Source organism: Gymnoscopelus braueri, assembly GCF_963280865.1.
Source record: "Gymnoscopelus braueri genome assembly, chromosome: 16".
NCBI classification, from domain to species: domain Eukaryota; kingdom Metazoa; phylum Chordata; class Actinopteri; order Myctophiformes; family Myctophidae; genus Gymnoscopelus; species Gymnoscopelus braueri.
Genome location: NC_137616.1, coordinates 17,840,424 through 17,856,679, shown reverse-complemented (window position 1 = coordinate 17,856,679; position 16,256 = coordinate 17,840,424). Strand labels below are relative to the sequence as shown.

At 40.5% G+C, this 16,256-nt stretch overlaps 1 protein-coding gene across 8 annotated transcripts; it reads right to left on the bottom strand.

Moving 5' to 3' along the window:
* Nucleotides 1-2,188: 2,188 nt before the first annotated feature.
* On the bottom strand, nt 2,189-15,889 carry max (myc associated factor X). 8 transcript variants are annotated; one of them, XM_080453589.1, is made up of 5 exons: nt 15,724-15,889; nt 15,135-15,161; nt 5,656-5,775; nt 3,854-4,004; nt 2,189-3,679 (listed from the first exon to the last, which is right to left on the bottom strand). In XM_080453589.1, exons 1-5 carry the CDS (start codon nt 15,757-15,759, stop codon nt 3,492-3,494), a joined length of 522 nt encoding a protein of 173 aa, XP_080309715.1. In that variant the 5' UTR covers nt 15,760-15,889; the 3' UTR covers nt 2,189-3,491. The 8 variants fall into 8 exon arrangements, with proteins under 8 accessions (XP_080309715.1, XP_080309717.1, XP_080309716.1 ...); XM_080453591.1 differs by having other exon boundaries at nt 3,866-4,004; XM_080453590.1 differs by having other exon boundaries at nt 5,668-5,775; nt 15,724-15,888.
* Nucleotides 15,890-16,256: the final 367 nt, after the last annotated feature.

Here is a 16,256-nt window from a genome sequence, read left to right as displayed (position 1 = left end):
CCAAAATTGAGCAATGATTATCGAAAGAGTGGGCAAAACCAAACCTATATTAAATTGTTCATAGGGTCAATACGAGTAAATAAATATATGATAACCTTTCCACAGGAGCAGCTTTTTCATGGTTATCACACATTTTGTTATTTTCCCCATACGTACATGACAGGTGAAAAAATGACAACATTTTAAAAAGAGTTATAATAATGTAACTTCCTGAGTTGATTACTTACATGAAGAAAATGATTTATCGTATTACAAGTTGATGAAATTGTATATTTAAATATGCAAATTAGGCATTAGGAAAATATGCTCACATTTGTATAACTTTCCAGAATCAACATTGGAACATTGGACAAAGCCAGAGTCAACATACTTATTTAAATTTGTTATGATGTTGGAGTCAAAGGTTTTTAACAAGGGAATATTCAATATCTGGCTCAATTTTGGGGCTCTGGCTCATGGACTAAATGCCTAATTTGCATATTTAGATATACAATTTCAGAAAACTTGTAATACGATAAATCATTGTCTTCATGTAAGTAATCAACTCAGGAAGTTTCATTATTATAACTCTTTTTAAAATTTTGTCATTTTTTCACCTGTCATGTACGTATGGGGAAAATAACAAAATGTGTGATAACCATGAAAAAGCTGCTCCTGTGGAGAGGTTATCATATATTTATTTACTCATATTGACCCTATGAACAATTTAATATAGGTATGGTTTTGCCCACTCTTTCGATAATGAAATCTTGTCTGGCTCATGGACTAGTAGTTACACAACACTGTAGCACGCAGGTGATGATCACATTTCAGCCTTGTAAAGTCCAACTGTGCTCAATAGTGAGGCTGTGAAAGCAATAGGGGGAAACGGTGGCAAGCCTACTGGTTGTGGGGTTTAACATTTTTCTATCATGGGCCTATTTCACGAAAGCAGAATTAGCCTGGATTTAACACCTATCCTGGTTTAATTTTGCCAGGATTAGCGATGAATCGGTTTCATGAAAGCTGAATTATCTTGCCAGATTAGTTTAGCCAGAGCACCCTGGATAAATGTATCCATGACTCGATTTCACGAAAGAAAATGTACGCAATCCTACCTTAGTTACCATGGAAATGTAGCTGTGAAGCTTACTTTAGCTAAGTTTACTTAATCCAGTGCCTTGTTCTTAAAGTTTTTCCACAGTTAATTCAACACATGTTTGTATATGGACAAATTTTAATGACCCTGCATTCAAATAAAATGAAATAAATACAATAAGATATAATCAATTTAATTATATTACTGAAATAGTGTGACCATGAATCATAATCATTTCACCATGACTCATGTGATATGTCATTGTTAACACTGTAGTTCATATTGTTGTTAGATGTTTGATAATATATTACAGATTTTTTTTATTATAAAAAATGTCTGACACATGTATATATATACATATATATATATATATACATACATACCGGAGGAGTGCCAGGAGTGATCTGGGCCATCACCTGTACTCACCTGGCATAAAAGGGGCTCCGAAAGCAGCTGGAGCCATTCATTACTAAACTACAACATGTCATGATGAGACCACCACTGAAGAATTGATTGATTATACTTGCACAGTTTTTAATTAACGTTTTTCAGTTTTGTAGTCAGTGTGTAGTGTTGTTGTTAACTTGTTTCCCCCGAGATTTTTCCCAGATCCCCCCCCCCCCCCCCTTCGTAGGGGGGTGGGGGGAATCTCGCCTGCCCTAAATGTAATTCCTGGGAACGCCACCGTTCCATGAGCTGCTGCAGTGCTGCTGTTCAGCCACAGAGAAGAACGCCGCTCTGGTTTTGGGCTCCATGATTGGTCAAGTTCAAGGATTCTGCTATCGACTTTCATGGTCTTTTATAGGAATACGTGAAGCCTGGCTTTACCATCCTGGCTTGACAAGGTCTAGCTCGACAAAGTCGCGCCTTTTCAGCCTGGCTTGGCGTTCATGGAACGGAATAAACCAGGCTGTACGGACCAGACTTCGTCAAACCTGGATTTGACTTAAATCTCGGCTTATTTAATTCTCCTTTCGAGGAATAGGCCCCAGGTCACCATTTTCATGAGAAAGGGGTACCTTTCAAAGTGGCAATTGGAGACTAGAAAGCATTCCCACTTACCCAAATGAACTTTAGTTTTGCAACATCTTAATAACTACAGACTTCATCTTAAAGGATAAAATAGTTTATTTTATAGTCTCATAGTAAAGGTAGGCCTTAACTTGCAAGACAATTGGCAGTATGTACAACATACCTGTAATTTCCATGGAATGGAATCGGACAAACAAAGACTATAACACTAATTATATCCTCCTAAATGGAAATAAAATGGAAACGATATACATACACACACATTTCCTAGACAAGCAAAAATGCTTATTTTTCCTCGGTGGGAGGGGGGAGATTCAGCAACATTACAGATTTGACTTTGTAAAGCACAACACATTAACAGACTTTTTTTTCATCTCTTACTGAAAAATGGGGACTACTTTTTGACATTCAAATACCTATTTTATACCCTTAAGGAAAACAACACGTGACAAATTGGTATTTTCCCCATTATTTGTGAGAATACTACAAAATGCATAACATACTTTTAGAGAACTTGAAACATCCAATTAATGCTGTAGAATATATAAAACCGATATTGCCTAACGTATTCAGCCATCTAAAGTCATTCACTAGTTCAAGCTAAAGGACAAAATACAATACAAGTTTAGGAGTTTTTCCTCGTCTTTTTCCAAAACATCAATTTCAACCAAGGAGCTATATGTCCTTTTTGTCATCTGTTAACAAACGTGTCAAAATGGAAAACATCTGCAATCCAGTGGGCCTGAGGTGGGTTGTCACTTTTAACATCAACATTTGCTTCAAAGCATCTTCACATTCTTTAGTGGAAAAGTAGGCTACAAATGTTTATCATTTTTAAAAAGGTAAACTTCTCCAGGACATTTCATCTAGGTGTGTGTGTAAATTCTAAACTGGTTTCTTATCAAGAATAATCAACAAAATAAACAAAACAAAATATATATATAGCAGTGCTTGGAGGAGTACGCCAGGCTCGCCCTCCCTCCCTCATTGGGAAAGAGGGGAGTGTATCGAGGGTACAAAAAGCATCAAGTCCTCAAGTAGCGAAGCTGCCTCATTTGGGGTTTTGGATTGTTGATGTTGTTTGGGGGAGGGGCACCAATGCTGGAGGGTCAACGAGTGACCGAGGGAAAACGAGAGAGATAAGAGGAAGGGGTGATAATCAAGAGAAAAACCAAAGCTCTACTGTATGTGGATTTCTGCAGTCGTCTACCACCCTGCTGGCTCCCCCCTCCTCTCTTTGAGATTGTGTGGAGGGCTGGGGGGGTGGGGGTCGGACAGACGGTTGTCAGGAGGGATTGACGGGTCAACAGCCTCCAGTGCGAGCCCACCCCAGACAAGAGATGGAAAGAGAAAAGGACGGGTCAGGGGTCAGCTGTGCTCTCTAGCTGGTCTCCCCACGCAGCTTCTTCCTGTTGGGCCTCTCCTCTGACTCCGACTCGGAGCTGGAGTCAGAGCCTCCGTCGAAGGCCGACACGGCGCTGCCCTTGGGGTTGGTGTAGAGGCTGCTGTCGGACGACGAGTAGCTGGCCTGGAGCTGGGTGGAGCCCTTCACCTTCTCCAGAGCACGCACTGCACAGAACAGAACAAAACAGAGGAAGGATGCAGTGGTGAGACCCTCAAAGGAGAGAGGAAAAACAACCACCCAAGGTGGGGGATGAGGTAGGTGACACAAATACTTCCATCAAGCAGACAAACAAGTGGGGAATATTAGGGTGTACCGTGTACGTGGTCGTCACAACTTACTTATGCCCTTACCTTGCTGTTCCAGCAGGGCGTTCTGCCTCTTCAGGTCGTCGATGTCCTGCTGGTGCGTGTGGTTTTTCCGCCTCATGTACTGGATGTACTCTGTGGCTTTGTCTAGGATTTGAGCTCGGGACGCCTGTTTGATAGATTGCTGTCAGCGACAAATGAAAACCTAAAGCATGACGCAAGGTTGCAGTGTCCTTATCACATTTCTAACACAAAGCCCTTGTTTCTGCCACGCCACAACACAAGACAGAACCACAGGCTGCAAGGCTGCAGTCCGCCTGGTGGGACAACTGTACTGCAGCAGGGTGCAGAAAATCTAGGACAACAATAATCTAGCTGTTCAGAGGCAAATTGTGTCACATTAACCAAACACAGCCACTGTTTCAGCCACTTTGGTGAACAAATCCTATAGGCTGGCTTACTCATGCCTAAACAATCAGCTAAGAAATGGTGGCCAACAGGCGGTCAAGGGGTCCTTGAGATCCTTGGGTTTGATTTGACGGCTATAACACTTGCAAGATCTCTAATCAATGCCAATCAAGCACATCTGTACCATGCTATTGTCCATATGTGACCTATATATTTTTTTAACACATTTTCTCCCCAATTTGTAATCATTATGGCAATTAATTCCTCCCACTGCTTGTCACTGGCTAGGAGCCAGTGAAGAACCCAGACGGGAAGGACGTAGAGCCTTTGTCCTGCTCCTCTTGGTCAACATTCCCCGCTGACAGGCACAACCGCAGCCCATAGGAGTATGTGCTGTGACAAATATCATCGCCCCCCAACAGGCTTCCCTCCCTTAAGAACAGGCCAATTGTGTTTGTATAGACGCTCAGCCAAGGCGCAGCGGATTCGAGTCTGCTGCTTTTTTGATGGAATATGCAGATGTCTGCTGTAGTAAATGTGAGGGATTTCTGGCCGTTCTTATCGGACAATACTGGAACTTAACTTGGGCAGTGGAAGTCAGATGAACTCCATATAATATATATTGTTAATGCAACAAAATTATTGAGAAACACCCTATATATCTCCCCACGTCAGTTCTTCCTGTCTACTGCACTGAAGGGAGACGTAGCACTTTGGGGCGCGGCGGGGGGGAAAACAATCCAAATGCTCTCAATGTCGGGGATGTCAAAACAGGAAAAGACCAACAAAATGTCCTCATAATAAGTTCCTGATGCTGGGCCAAGTATTTAGACCACATCACTGTGTCGCTGGCTGCCATTCTGTACTCTTCTACCATCTGCCCTCATCCTAGTCTCTTGTTTCCATCTCCTATTCTCCATGGACGAGCACAAGTGCAACAAGCAGCTGGGTGGGTCTCAAACCTGAGTTATAGTTTTTTGCGCGCTGGTGTTACGCACAAAAAAAACAGCCAATCTACAAGCTCACAACGTGTCGCGATGCGTTGTAAGCTTGTAGAACGGCTATTTTTGGTATGCGACACCAGCGCACAATTAAGTATAACTGAGGCTTTAGCATTATATATATTTACATACATACATACATACATACATACATACAGGTTCAGGAACAACAGCAGTGAACAGCAGAATAATTAAATCAATAAAATGTGTTACTTAGATAATGCATTCAATTTTGTAACTAAATGTACAGGTTAAATCATCTAGCAAAATTAAGCATTCAACCAACATATGCAAAGTACAAAAAAAAACTAAACACAATTGACAAAACATCTGATACAAATCCCAAACCGCTCAAAGTTTATTCCAAAATGGCTTGGGGTTGACCTCCTGGAGGGCTACAGCTGCCCAGCGCAGGGCTTTACCAACCTCTTCACCAACCTTTTCCCCTTGTAAGGCAGGCACGGAATCCCGTAGGCTGTGAAAGCTGTCTTTGATGTGGTCCCTACGCTTGCGCTCCAGCGCATTGTGGTGTGCCCGTTTGTCTGCCTGCAATGAGAAAAGTCACAAGGGGGGCCTTCAGCCTGGCAGCAGACCAGCGTGGGGAGGGGGGTCAGCACTGGAGCACACACACTGTGGACTCACACCCCCACTGGCCCCCGGTCCCCTGCACTGGCTCAAAAAACAGAGACCCATCATACCATGAGGACATTAAGACAGATTAAAACAACACCTATACCTGTGTGCAGTCTACATTTCAGCTTACGGGCAGCATTTAACCCATTAAATCCCAACTGGTTTCTGAAAAACGTATGTTGCTATATCAGTGGTGCACAAACTTTTTCATGTCAAGGACCACCCAAAATGATATATATATACACTTTTTTTTTTCAATGATTTGCACACATTTTTCAAATTTTTCAAAAACATAGCAGATCTACAAGTGCAATTTTTTGAATAGCCAAAGTGTTCTGAAATGACACAGATGCGTTCCCGGATTGAATGGGTTAACTTGCATAATAACCCATGAACCATTATGAATCCATAATAACAATATACGGTAGATAGGCTAACTAGGAAGCATGTTCAAAAGTTAAGAAATCAGAAATTAGACAGAAATCAGACAGCAATGTTGGAAAGTCCAAGTGACTTTTATATGGACCCTAGTGGTTTTTACAGCGTGGCTCTGAAGGTAGTCTAGCCGTCTTTAAGAGCGCTGGGCTTGTGTGCATGTGTGTCGTGACTCGTGACCGGATCTAATCTCGCAAAAACGCTGGACCAATCATTGCCAATTTTTTGTGCACACTGCCAGTAGGCCACAGAAGTACGTAACTCCACACGTTTTATACTGAAATATTTCATTAAAAAAGGTAGGGTGAGTGATATTTTTTGGTTAAAACAAAAGGTTTTTTGTTTTAAAGGTTAAAGCTCTATATTCTGATAGTAATCATTGCTGTTTGTTCAGTCACATGGGGTCTTCCTGTCTCTCCAGCTCTTTAATAAAAAGAAAATACATTTTCAAGTAGGTGACAATTTCAGCCAATCAGGAGAGAGTACCATTTATCAGCTTCATTTTTATAGTGTTCCAGTTAAAAAAATTTGTCTGCTCATTTATTTGTCATCACTTACAATTTCACTTGTTTAATCTGTATCCTGTCTCCTGTCTGAGTTCTCTATAGTAATTGGATAAAATTGGTATCCCGACCTGAAAATGCATTTTCTGTTTAATAAAGAGCTGGAGATACATGCGAGACTCCGGTTACTGAACAAACACTCTATAGCAATGAGTACTATCAGAATATAGAGCTATTAACACTTATTTTAAACAGAGAAAATAACGACCCTACCTTTAAATAATGTTATAATTATGTAAGACAATGGGGCCCTGATCAGGTGAAACCCTGCCCAAATTTGGAGTACAACCTCTGGGGGATGCTAGCTCGGCCTCTAGACTCAACTAAGAGTTGTGTTGCATGTTATACTCTACTAGACATAACGGGAAATTAAACCTTTTTTTTTTTAAAGAACCATAATCCTTTTTGCTACTAAACTAGTTATTGAATTTGTGGATTCTCCAAGCCTTTGTGATGAAATAAAAGTGTTTTCTATTCTACCAGAAGCTACTAACTTTCAAACAAGCAAAGGCATGATCAGTCAGACCGCCCACTGTGGCCTCAAGGTGACAAGGTTAACAGTAAGCAAGAGACATATCCATGTACTCGTCTCGTTTAGGTTAGTTTTTTTTTGTCTCTACCCACCACCACTGCCCTTCATTACGTGTGCCATGCAGGAGTGGCTGCTCTACGTCATGGTCAAGTCAAAGTGAAGACACTAAAGCTATTGAGATGAGGAGTTGGAGGCTGCCAGATCCTGGTTGAGGATTGCATCAACTGAATAAACCAGCAAGCCGGTTGGCTAACTGCAAAGACCGTTGCACATGGAATGAACGCTTATGCAATGTTCTTAAAGCCCCCCTTCAGTATTTTTTTGCGTTTTTCAGCCGTTTCATATATTCCTGTGCCAACCTGTAGTGCTATATATTGAGTCCAATTAGCACCATTGACCATTTTTGACAATTACATGCAAATAAGTACAGTTTTGAGTGCAAAGTTCAACGTTTTAATCTCCTCTTTAACCACTTATGCCCTGCCTATATACTTTTTTGTACAAAATAATTGTGAAAATGAAAATAGCTAGGAACTATGGCTTGCAGATCTGGTATTTTTTGCTTATAATTACTAAATGACATGCCCCAAATAGGGAGGTTAGATTGAATGTCGTTAAATGGTATTTGCTTAAAAGCCTGTCCTTCAGAGGAGTCTAGGGTTTCTCAATAGTGTGTCTTGGTTTGGCCATGACATGGCCAGCAGCTCTGTTGTAATGGATAATACTTGAACACTTGGCCCCTCCTGTATGTATTGTATTTTCTGTCACAGGGTTAACCAATTAAGCTTCCCATACTAGGCCAATGTCATGGTTTGTTTCAGGCAGCTCAATGCAATATATTACAGTAAACAAATCCACACTTCTCATGCACTTCACTAAGATGTGTAACTACCAACTACACTACTCCATCCACTGTGTCTAAGACAAGTGACTGCCTATTTCTAACATACATTTGCATTTCAATTCAAGCGTAAGGGCAGAAAATGGCTGCTAAAGTCACATGACCATCACCATGAGACAATAGAATAGTTTGCTGCTGCAGTCCAAGCTTTTAGGAAAAAAACCCATCATACCATCTCAGTTCTATACTAGCACCCAGTAGATACAGTTTTGGCCAAACCACCAACCAATCCAGCCTTCTCTAGATGGAGACCGAAGCCCAGGGCCCAATCACGTTTGCTCCAATCCAAATGATAATACACTCCCAATAAAGTCACGGTTAGCTAGCAACTATCGTAATGCATTCAAGACAAGTCATATCTTAAAGCATTGGGGAGACATGGTAGAAGTCACACAACCATCATTAGGGATCTCTTTTCTTTGTGTGTGTTCACCGTTTAGTTATCTGACCAAGCTGCTGGCATAACAGCATATGGCTGGTGGAAATTTCTCATGCTTTCTTAATGACTATCCTTGTATCACAAAACCAAACTAACCACAACCAGTACAAGAGATAAAAGAAAACAAGTCTCGTGTGTCACCTCTTAAGGATATAGTATACTATGCGGTACAACAAAAACTGCAAAAATGTGTTGGCCGTTCATTAAGTATAAATTAGCCTTTAAGGTAGAAGTATAAAATTGTTCAATTATATTTACACTCAGTGACTTTGCTGTCACTTCCTTAGTCATAATAAAACTGAAAGTACAACGGCAGACTGAAATTGACCTAGTTAAGTTTGTAAAGTTTGATTAACAAGACCAGGAAGTAGAAATTCCCATTCCATGGCAGGATTCTCCCCAAAGACTGGAGCTGCTGCACCATTATAATCGTATCTTTGCGCCATCATAAATCATTTTCAAATTAGGGTGTCGAAGTAACCTTTTTAAAGTCATGGGACATCCTAAATTTGTGCTTTGATTGCATTAAAATTTGACTGCCAATTTAAAACGACCTTTTCTCAGTTCCCATAACCAAGTTGCGTTATGTCATTACATTGTGCAGAATGGCAAAATTAGGGATGGGAGGATATAAGATTCGCCATAAAAACCCTCAAGATAATGTAATCAATCATGGCGAATTTCCATTAACAGAATAAAAGTGAATATACTCACATGTTCGTGAATATCCTCACATGTTTGTGAATATCATCACAAACATCTTGAAAAAGCTATCTACCTCATTAATGTACCAGTGTTCTTTCCGAGGGAGTGCTTAATGTCAGTGGGCATATTCTCACAACTCTACGAGCACAACTAATGCCACAAAAAGCAAACATGCTGACATTTTTGCACTTGGCCTGGCACGACACAATCTCTAGGCCACAAGGCTTAGCAGTACTTTTTGATGACTGTATGGTTGTGTGCATTCAAAGTGTTTGTTGAGTTGAAACCACATGAAACCTAGCGTCCCGATTCTGGTAATGGCAATAGGTTTCAGCTAAAATAGCAGCTCTACAAGCTCACAACTCGTCATGACACGTTTGTGAATGTGAACTTGTAAGCTTGTAGCTCGACTCTTTTCAGCAAAGTGATTTAGTATAGAGAGAAAATAGGAGGGAACCAAGTATAGAGCGGTGGGGGACCACGGGCAACGGAGTATATAGGGTTTAAGTGCTTAATAACATGCTCTGACCATAGCACAGCCTCACTACAGACTACAGCCTTACAATCTACAGTTGTGTAGATGCAATTTAACTTCCTTTTATTTCCATTTTTCTGCCACATACCGTTTCAAACAGCAGATTTACAAGTTTACAAAGCGTCGTTGCTAGCTACACGCATTGTGAGTACTATTTTTGCTACGTTTGAAAGATTTCCAAAGTGAAAGTGGTTAAGTGTGTCTGAGGGTTTTATAAATATTGAAGTTCAATAATTGAACCAATGAAAAGTATTAACAAGAGCTTGAACTACATTGGATCACAGATTTCTTTATTCCATTTCCTGAAAAGTAACGGTTTTGTACATACAAGGTTTCTGGCCGATAGTGACAATATACTATTTGCATTTCTTTTTGTTTTTCTGCTTTTATTATTACCATTTTTGTAATCTTCTTATATTTTTATTGTTGTCAATAACAGGATTGTGATGTAGACCGATAAAAATAACTAGTTAGTAAAACAGTGCAGAATATGCAGCATTACGTTTGTATATCAAGCATCTACATCCGTGATGTGAAGTCACACAATGTGACATATTTTTCGGCGAACCCCACCATGGCACAACAAATCATGCTCTACGGATGTAGTACAATGACAATGACAAAAAGTGGTGGATAAAACACTCACTGTGTGCAAGCACTGTGCAACATACTACATACAGTAAATGGTTTATGCTAGCATTACTTCTAATATATGATGACCCATTTATGAAGACATCACCACCCTACCGTGTCCAATGACAAGGACAGTCAGGTATGAACATTTAAACAGTGTCTCCATGGAGATTCACAGTTCACAAAACTAAACCATTGGGGGCTTTATAGCTAAACATATGCAGCCCTATGCAGTCGTGGAGGATGCAGGACTCCAGCATTATGATTAAAGTGAGTGATTCACCTGGTTACCCAAAGTCTCAATTAAGCCTATTTATATTTCCTTGTATGACGTGTCTCTAACCAAACAATCGCGCAACTAAGTACTATAAATTAAGCTTTACTCCTCCTTCATTAGAGGGCAGCAATGAAAAACTGCTACAGTACAGTATACTCTGGGCGCCTAGACTTGAAAAACAATCCTTATTCAAAAAGTGGCTGCCAGTGGCTGGCTAATTTCGCGAATTACCACCGACTGTGGCCTGCAGACAAAAAAAAACAATCTGCAATACCCAGCCACCATGCCCAGTTCATGACAAGGCACTAGAATGTGGAATGCAAGTATGGAGACAGCTGCTGCCTATTGCACAACAGTAAAAACCGTTTAGCAGGAGGCGTTTCCACTACGAGAGCCATGTGCCTCGTCTTCATAATATACACAAATTCAACCATGAGGCGTGACAGCTCTCCCTCCATTAACCCCGCCGTAAACAAACAGATGACTGGTATCGATGGCATGCGTAATTATGAGTCTGGCAGCCATTTTGATATGAGGCGGGGTAGATGGTTTCTCACGTCCAACTGGTATCGTGTAGAAATATGTAAATAAACAATCCACCATAAAACAGAACTGCTCTGTCATGTTGCTACTGTGGTGTGTAGATATACAACAAGTAATGACATAATCAATTCACCATCAGAACCTTAAAATACAATTTTAGTAATCGAATAATGTGCATTTCTTGTTTGCAATACATGCAGAAACATATCATGTTATGACAAATAAATTTGAAGGTGGCTATTCCATTTCAGACTGAAAACTACATAAAAAGTGAATGTTCTATGGGCTCTAGTGATTTGCAGCTGACTTCCATCCCTGTAAAGGGTGCAGTGAGATCAACAGTAAGCACCCCAGTATACTGCAAACGTCAAAATGAGTACACAGACATTTGCTCAAAGTGCCCTATTCGACAGCCTGGGCAAACACACCCAATTTAATTTCCACTCAGGCACTATACTGCGTGCCAGGTTAACTTTACTACAGGTGTCAAGTCTCTCTTCAATGGGACATCCACTTGCCTCTTCATGCTACCTAGGTTGTGAGTGGGATATGGTATCTGGGTCATTAAGCACCTCGAAAACAGGTGTCAAATTTCCTAAGTGTAACCATTATCATGCCTGTCATCAAATAACTGATCCCCGTTGCTGGCTGTCTCAGAGGGCATGGCAGCCAACCTGCCTTCCCATTCTATTCATACCTGGCTGAGACATTACATAACTAACTACTCCAGGTGCTGAATGGAAAAGCTCATAGCTACAGCTTCCCAACTACCCGTGGTCTCCTTGCAATCTTCTTGAAAGCTTTTTCCATTGACTGAGTTTAGTGCCAAAAGTGAAATATTAAAGATGTTCACTTTTGGTTTCCCCTTGCAGGGATTTCTTCAGGCATGAAAAGTCATACAGCATAAACACGTTAAATTCAGATATAGCCCATTGAACAAATTAGCATCAAAATGTAAGAGAGTTGTGACTACTTATTCATTTTTTAAATAAAAACATCCCTTTTAAGAAAACATTTGCTGCACTGTATCAACTTTATGCTGCTGCAGTAAATGAAAAACAGTATTTGCCCTAATGTATGGAATAAATATAAATTTCTATTGTAACTATAAGGCATCTATCTGATTAATACATATTTTAGACTTACATAAATGAATTATCTCCAATAGAAGACAGATAAATTAAGTATCTTGCTGACTAACATAGACAGATACATTAATTATTTCTCTAAATGTGCAATATAGATAAATTATCTCTGACTAATATGATTATGGACACAAATAAATAAATGTTCTATGACTAAAATGTATATACACATTGATAAATGAATTATATCTATAATATGTACTATATACAGACGGATAAATGAAGTACAGACAGGTGACAAATGTAAAGTAAAAGTAAAAGCAAAAGGTGCTTCCATACAGGTGTACCGCATGATGCAGTTAACGTCCCTCATAAAAATGCTGAGCAGAACCAATTGACCTTGATTTCGGATCATGATGGGAAGAGAAAAATATCTGACTATGAAAGATAGTTCGTGATTGAGGCACAGGTGCAGGAGATTCACAAAGACTGCTCAACTGGTAGTGTTTCAATAGGTCTGCAATTCTGCAATTCCATCTATGGGAAAGACATCAGTAAATGGGGTCGGGAATTGTGGCCAAAAGCCCACATTGGATGACCATGATGCTTGTGTGATATGCAACGAAAAACAGAAGAGCAACTCTTCCTCAGGTGAGATGTCAATACAGGATGGGATCAGACTGTTTTAGTAAGAAGAGTCCAATGACAACTACACAAAAGATATGGTTGTGTTGCAGTGAATAAACATTACAAAAAACATACGCAGTCGTTGCACTGGTCTACAGAAATGTGGGAAAATGTGATATGGTCAGATGAGTCATCCTTCCAACATATTCTCCACAAGTGGGTGAGTGCATGTGTGTTGTACACCAAGAGAACGGTACATGCCTGAATGCTTGACACCGTCATTGCGGCAGTTCAGAGGGGGTCAATGAATGGTTGTATGAAAATGTGAATCATATGCCCTATGTATATGCCCTATATATGGCCTTCACAGTCTCCAGATATCAACTCACTTGAACACCTACAAATTTTGGGCTGATGTGTTAACAGCGCTCTCCACCTGCTAAGCCTCCATCACCAAAACACCAAATGAGGGAATATATTTGGTTGGAATGGTGTTCCAGCGTACAATCTATGCCAAGGTGCACTGAAAATGTTCTTTTGGTGGCCCAACACCATACAAAGACACGTTATGTTAGTTTGTATATACTATATACACGGATGAACCAATTGCCATTTTAGATGCCCATCCACCCATGTTTGCAATTCTCTGTCCACTGTTAGTACTAATGGTTCCTCTCATCTCAATCGTGTGTAAGCCAAGTGTTTATTCCACAGCAGCATTCCTATGGGACTAGGTGGGCCAAGCTAGATGCAATTGCCTGCCTTTCAAGTATACTGTAGTGGTGGGTCTCACGTTGCATATTGAGTCATGTGTTCGCAAATTAAATAAAGCATGTGTAACTTATTTGTAAGACTGAAGGCAGGTAGTTCTTGTATTTTCATTAACTGTCAATTAACGTGCTCTAAATGCGCTTTCATACCAAAGAGTGCAAAAGCTAACATTGCTGACAGAATGACCTCATGCTTTTTGGAGGGCAATAAAAGAACAGGTTTGATTATAACAACAATCAGTATCAGTTGCCAGCAACACACTGGTGACAGCCTAACCAATATGCCCCTTTGCATTCACAGTTTGCATATGATTTATCTATTTGAGCGGGATTATTGTGCCTTTACGTTCTGCTGTGCAAAAAAGAAATAAAAACGTCGTGCAGGGTGTTTTTCTCGCCGGTATGCGATGCGGCTACGTCATTCATTGAGCCTGCCAGGACTCAATGGCCTGTCGAGGGAAGATGGCTCTAATCACTGGCTGCAACACAGGACAACATCCTGCAGCACCCTTCCTGACACGACACTTTACACTAGAGTTGCAGGCGCGGCTGCAGCTTCTTCTACACACGTTCGTTTTCAGCAGAAACAAACAAATCATCGACGGAACATGAATGCAAATGGTGACTCTGAGTCTGTACCGAGATGACCTAGATGTCTAATGTGAGCTTGGCGCATCTGATCATGAACGGAGTCCCCGTGAAACGAAGGAAACGGTTGATCGGAACATCTAAAACACAGCATGCTTTATTGTGCATTCTTAAACCCAATGCAGCTATTCTAGCATTATAATGCTTGGGTCTAAATATAGATAGTCGTGTCACCGACTCCCTATGGCCGCGTACATACACATAAGGATGGATGAGGGATACCCTGCATTGCACTAAGGTTATAGCTTTGTACCAGTGTTCAAATCGCTGCAGAATTGCATAGTTAACCCCACCAATTCAACGCATATAAACACATTCGGTTTGCATGCAGTGAATATTATTGATTTCATGAATGAAATCAGTTATTCTCTTATTCGGTTATAGACGCAGCAGTCTAGTTGTCACGTCTGTCTCCCCTTCTAAAGAGTAACGTCACCAACCAACAACATACAGCAGATTTAACCTTTGATAAAGCAACTGAATAAACAGAATCAATGAGATAAATGCAAACATGAAGTACAGGAAAAATAACATTTTCGACGTTGGGGGCATTACATTCCCCCATCATTCATTACGCACCACATTGTGATATCTCGGTGAGTCTTCCTGCAAAGAAAACAGAACAAAAAAGTGCAATTGTAGCCACGATTTTTCTCCACACTTTGACCAATTATACCTGCAGTTAAACCAGATTCTAAAAACAGTTTAGCAATTTAGTAAAAGGACTGGAAACTAAGTAGCACTGCCTTCCAAAATTATATGAACCGAGGTTCCCCAGAACCTCGAAATCAGAAATACTTCTCACTCAGAAAACAACAGCAAAGCTAGTCTTGCTTAAAGGAGTAGTTCACCCAAAAAATGACTTATTTTCTACCAATTACACACCCCATAAACCTTGATTCTTTTTGTTTTTGTCGCATTCCTAATCCAATACTTTGATGACCGGCGTCATCATTGGTTTAGGAATACGACAAAAACAAACAAAAATCCCCATGAATTCAAGGTTCATGGGGTGTGTAATTGATAGAAAATAAGTAATTTTTTGGGTGAACTACTCCTTTAAAGGCTGGCTAACGCCAGCTTAGCCAGCTAGGTTAGCAAAAAAAATGATATTCACACGGGGGGGAGGCAGGGAGAAGAAAAATAACTTATTGCTGAGTATACTCACGTCACTATCGACATCGATATCTTCATTATCACTCATTCTTCGGCGAAAGGGTCTATTTTAGAAGAACAGGGCGAGTGAAAAACAACATGAATCAACGTTAACACCGAGCAGGCGCTCCTCCTGTAGGGCAGAGGCAGAGCGTTCTGTTTAGACAGCAGTGTGAGGAGCACAGGGCTGGATTTACACGTGACTTCACTGTCTACACGGACACACACTGTTCCGCGACAGCAGTGTTGCCAGGTTTTGTGAGAGAAATAAGCAACCAGGTCTAGGAAAACAAGCCCAAAAGAAGCCACATGAGCACTTTAAACCATCACCTATTTGAAAATAGCTATTCTCAATAAAAAAAATGGGGGGAAATGTGAGAAATCTGACATATTTTTGAAACATTCAACACAACACAAGACGAATCTGGTATGCAGGTCTCCCTGGCACTAAACATTTTCAGGTGGTGGGTAAGGGGACAAATACATCATTTATTTGGGAGTCCATGACATGAAAATATTTGAGAACCACCGGTTTAAACAACAAGA

Excerpts from the sequence above, each read along its gene's own strand:
- max (XM_080453589.1), bottom strand. The coding sequence starts at position 15,759 with ATGAGTGATAATGAAGATATCGATGTCGATAGTGAC. Across the intron at positions 15,162-15,723 it reads ATATCGATGTCGATAGTGAC|GAAGACTCACCGAGATATCA; the intron begins GTGAGTATACTC and ends TTTTCTTTGCAG. Across the intron at positions 4,005-5,655 it reads GGGAAAAGGTTGGTGAAGAG|CAATCTATCAAACAGGCGTC; the intron begins GTTGGTAAAGCC and ends TGTCGCTGACAG.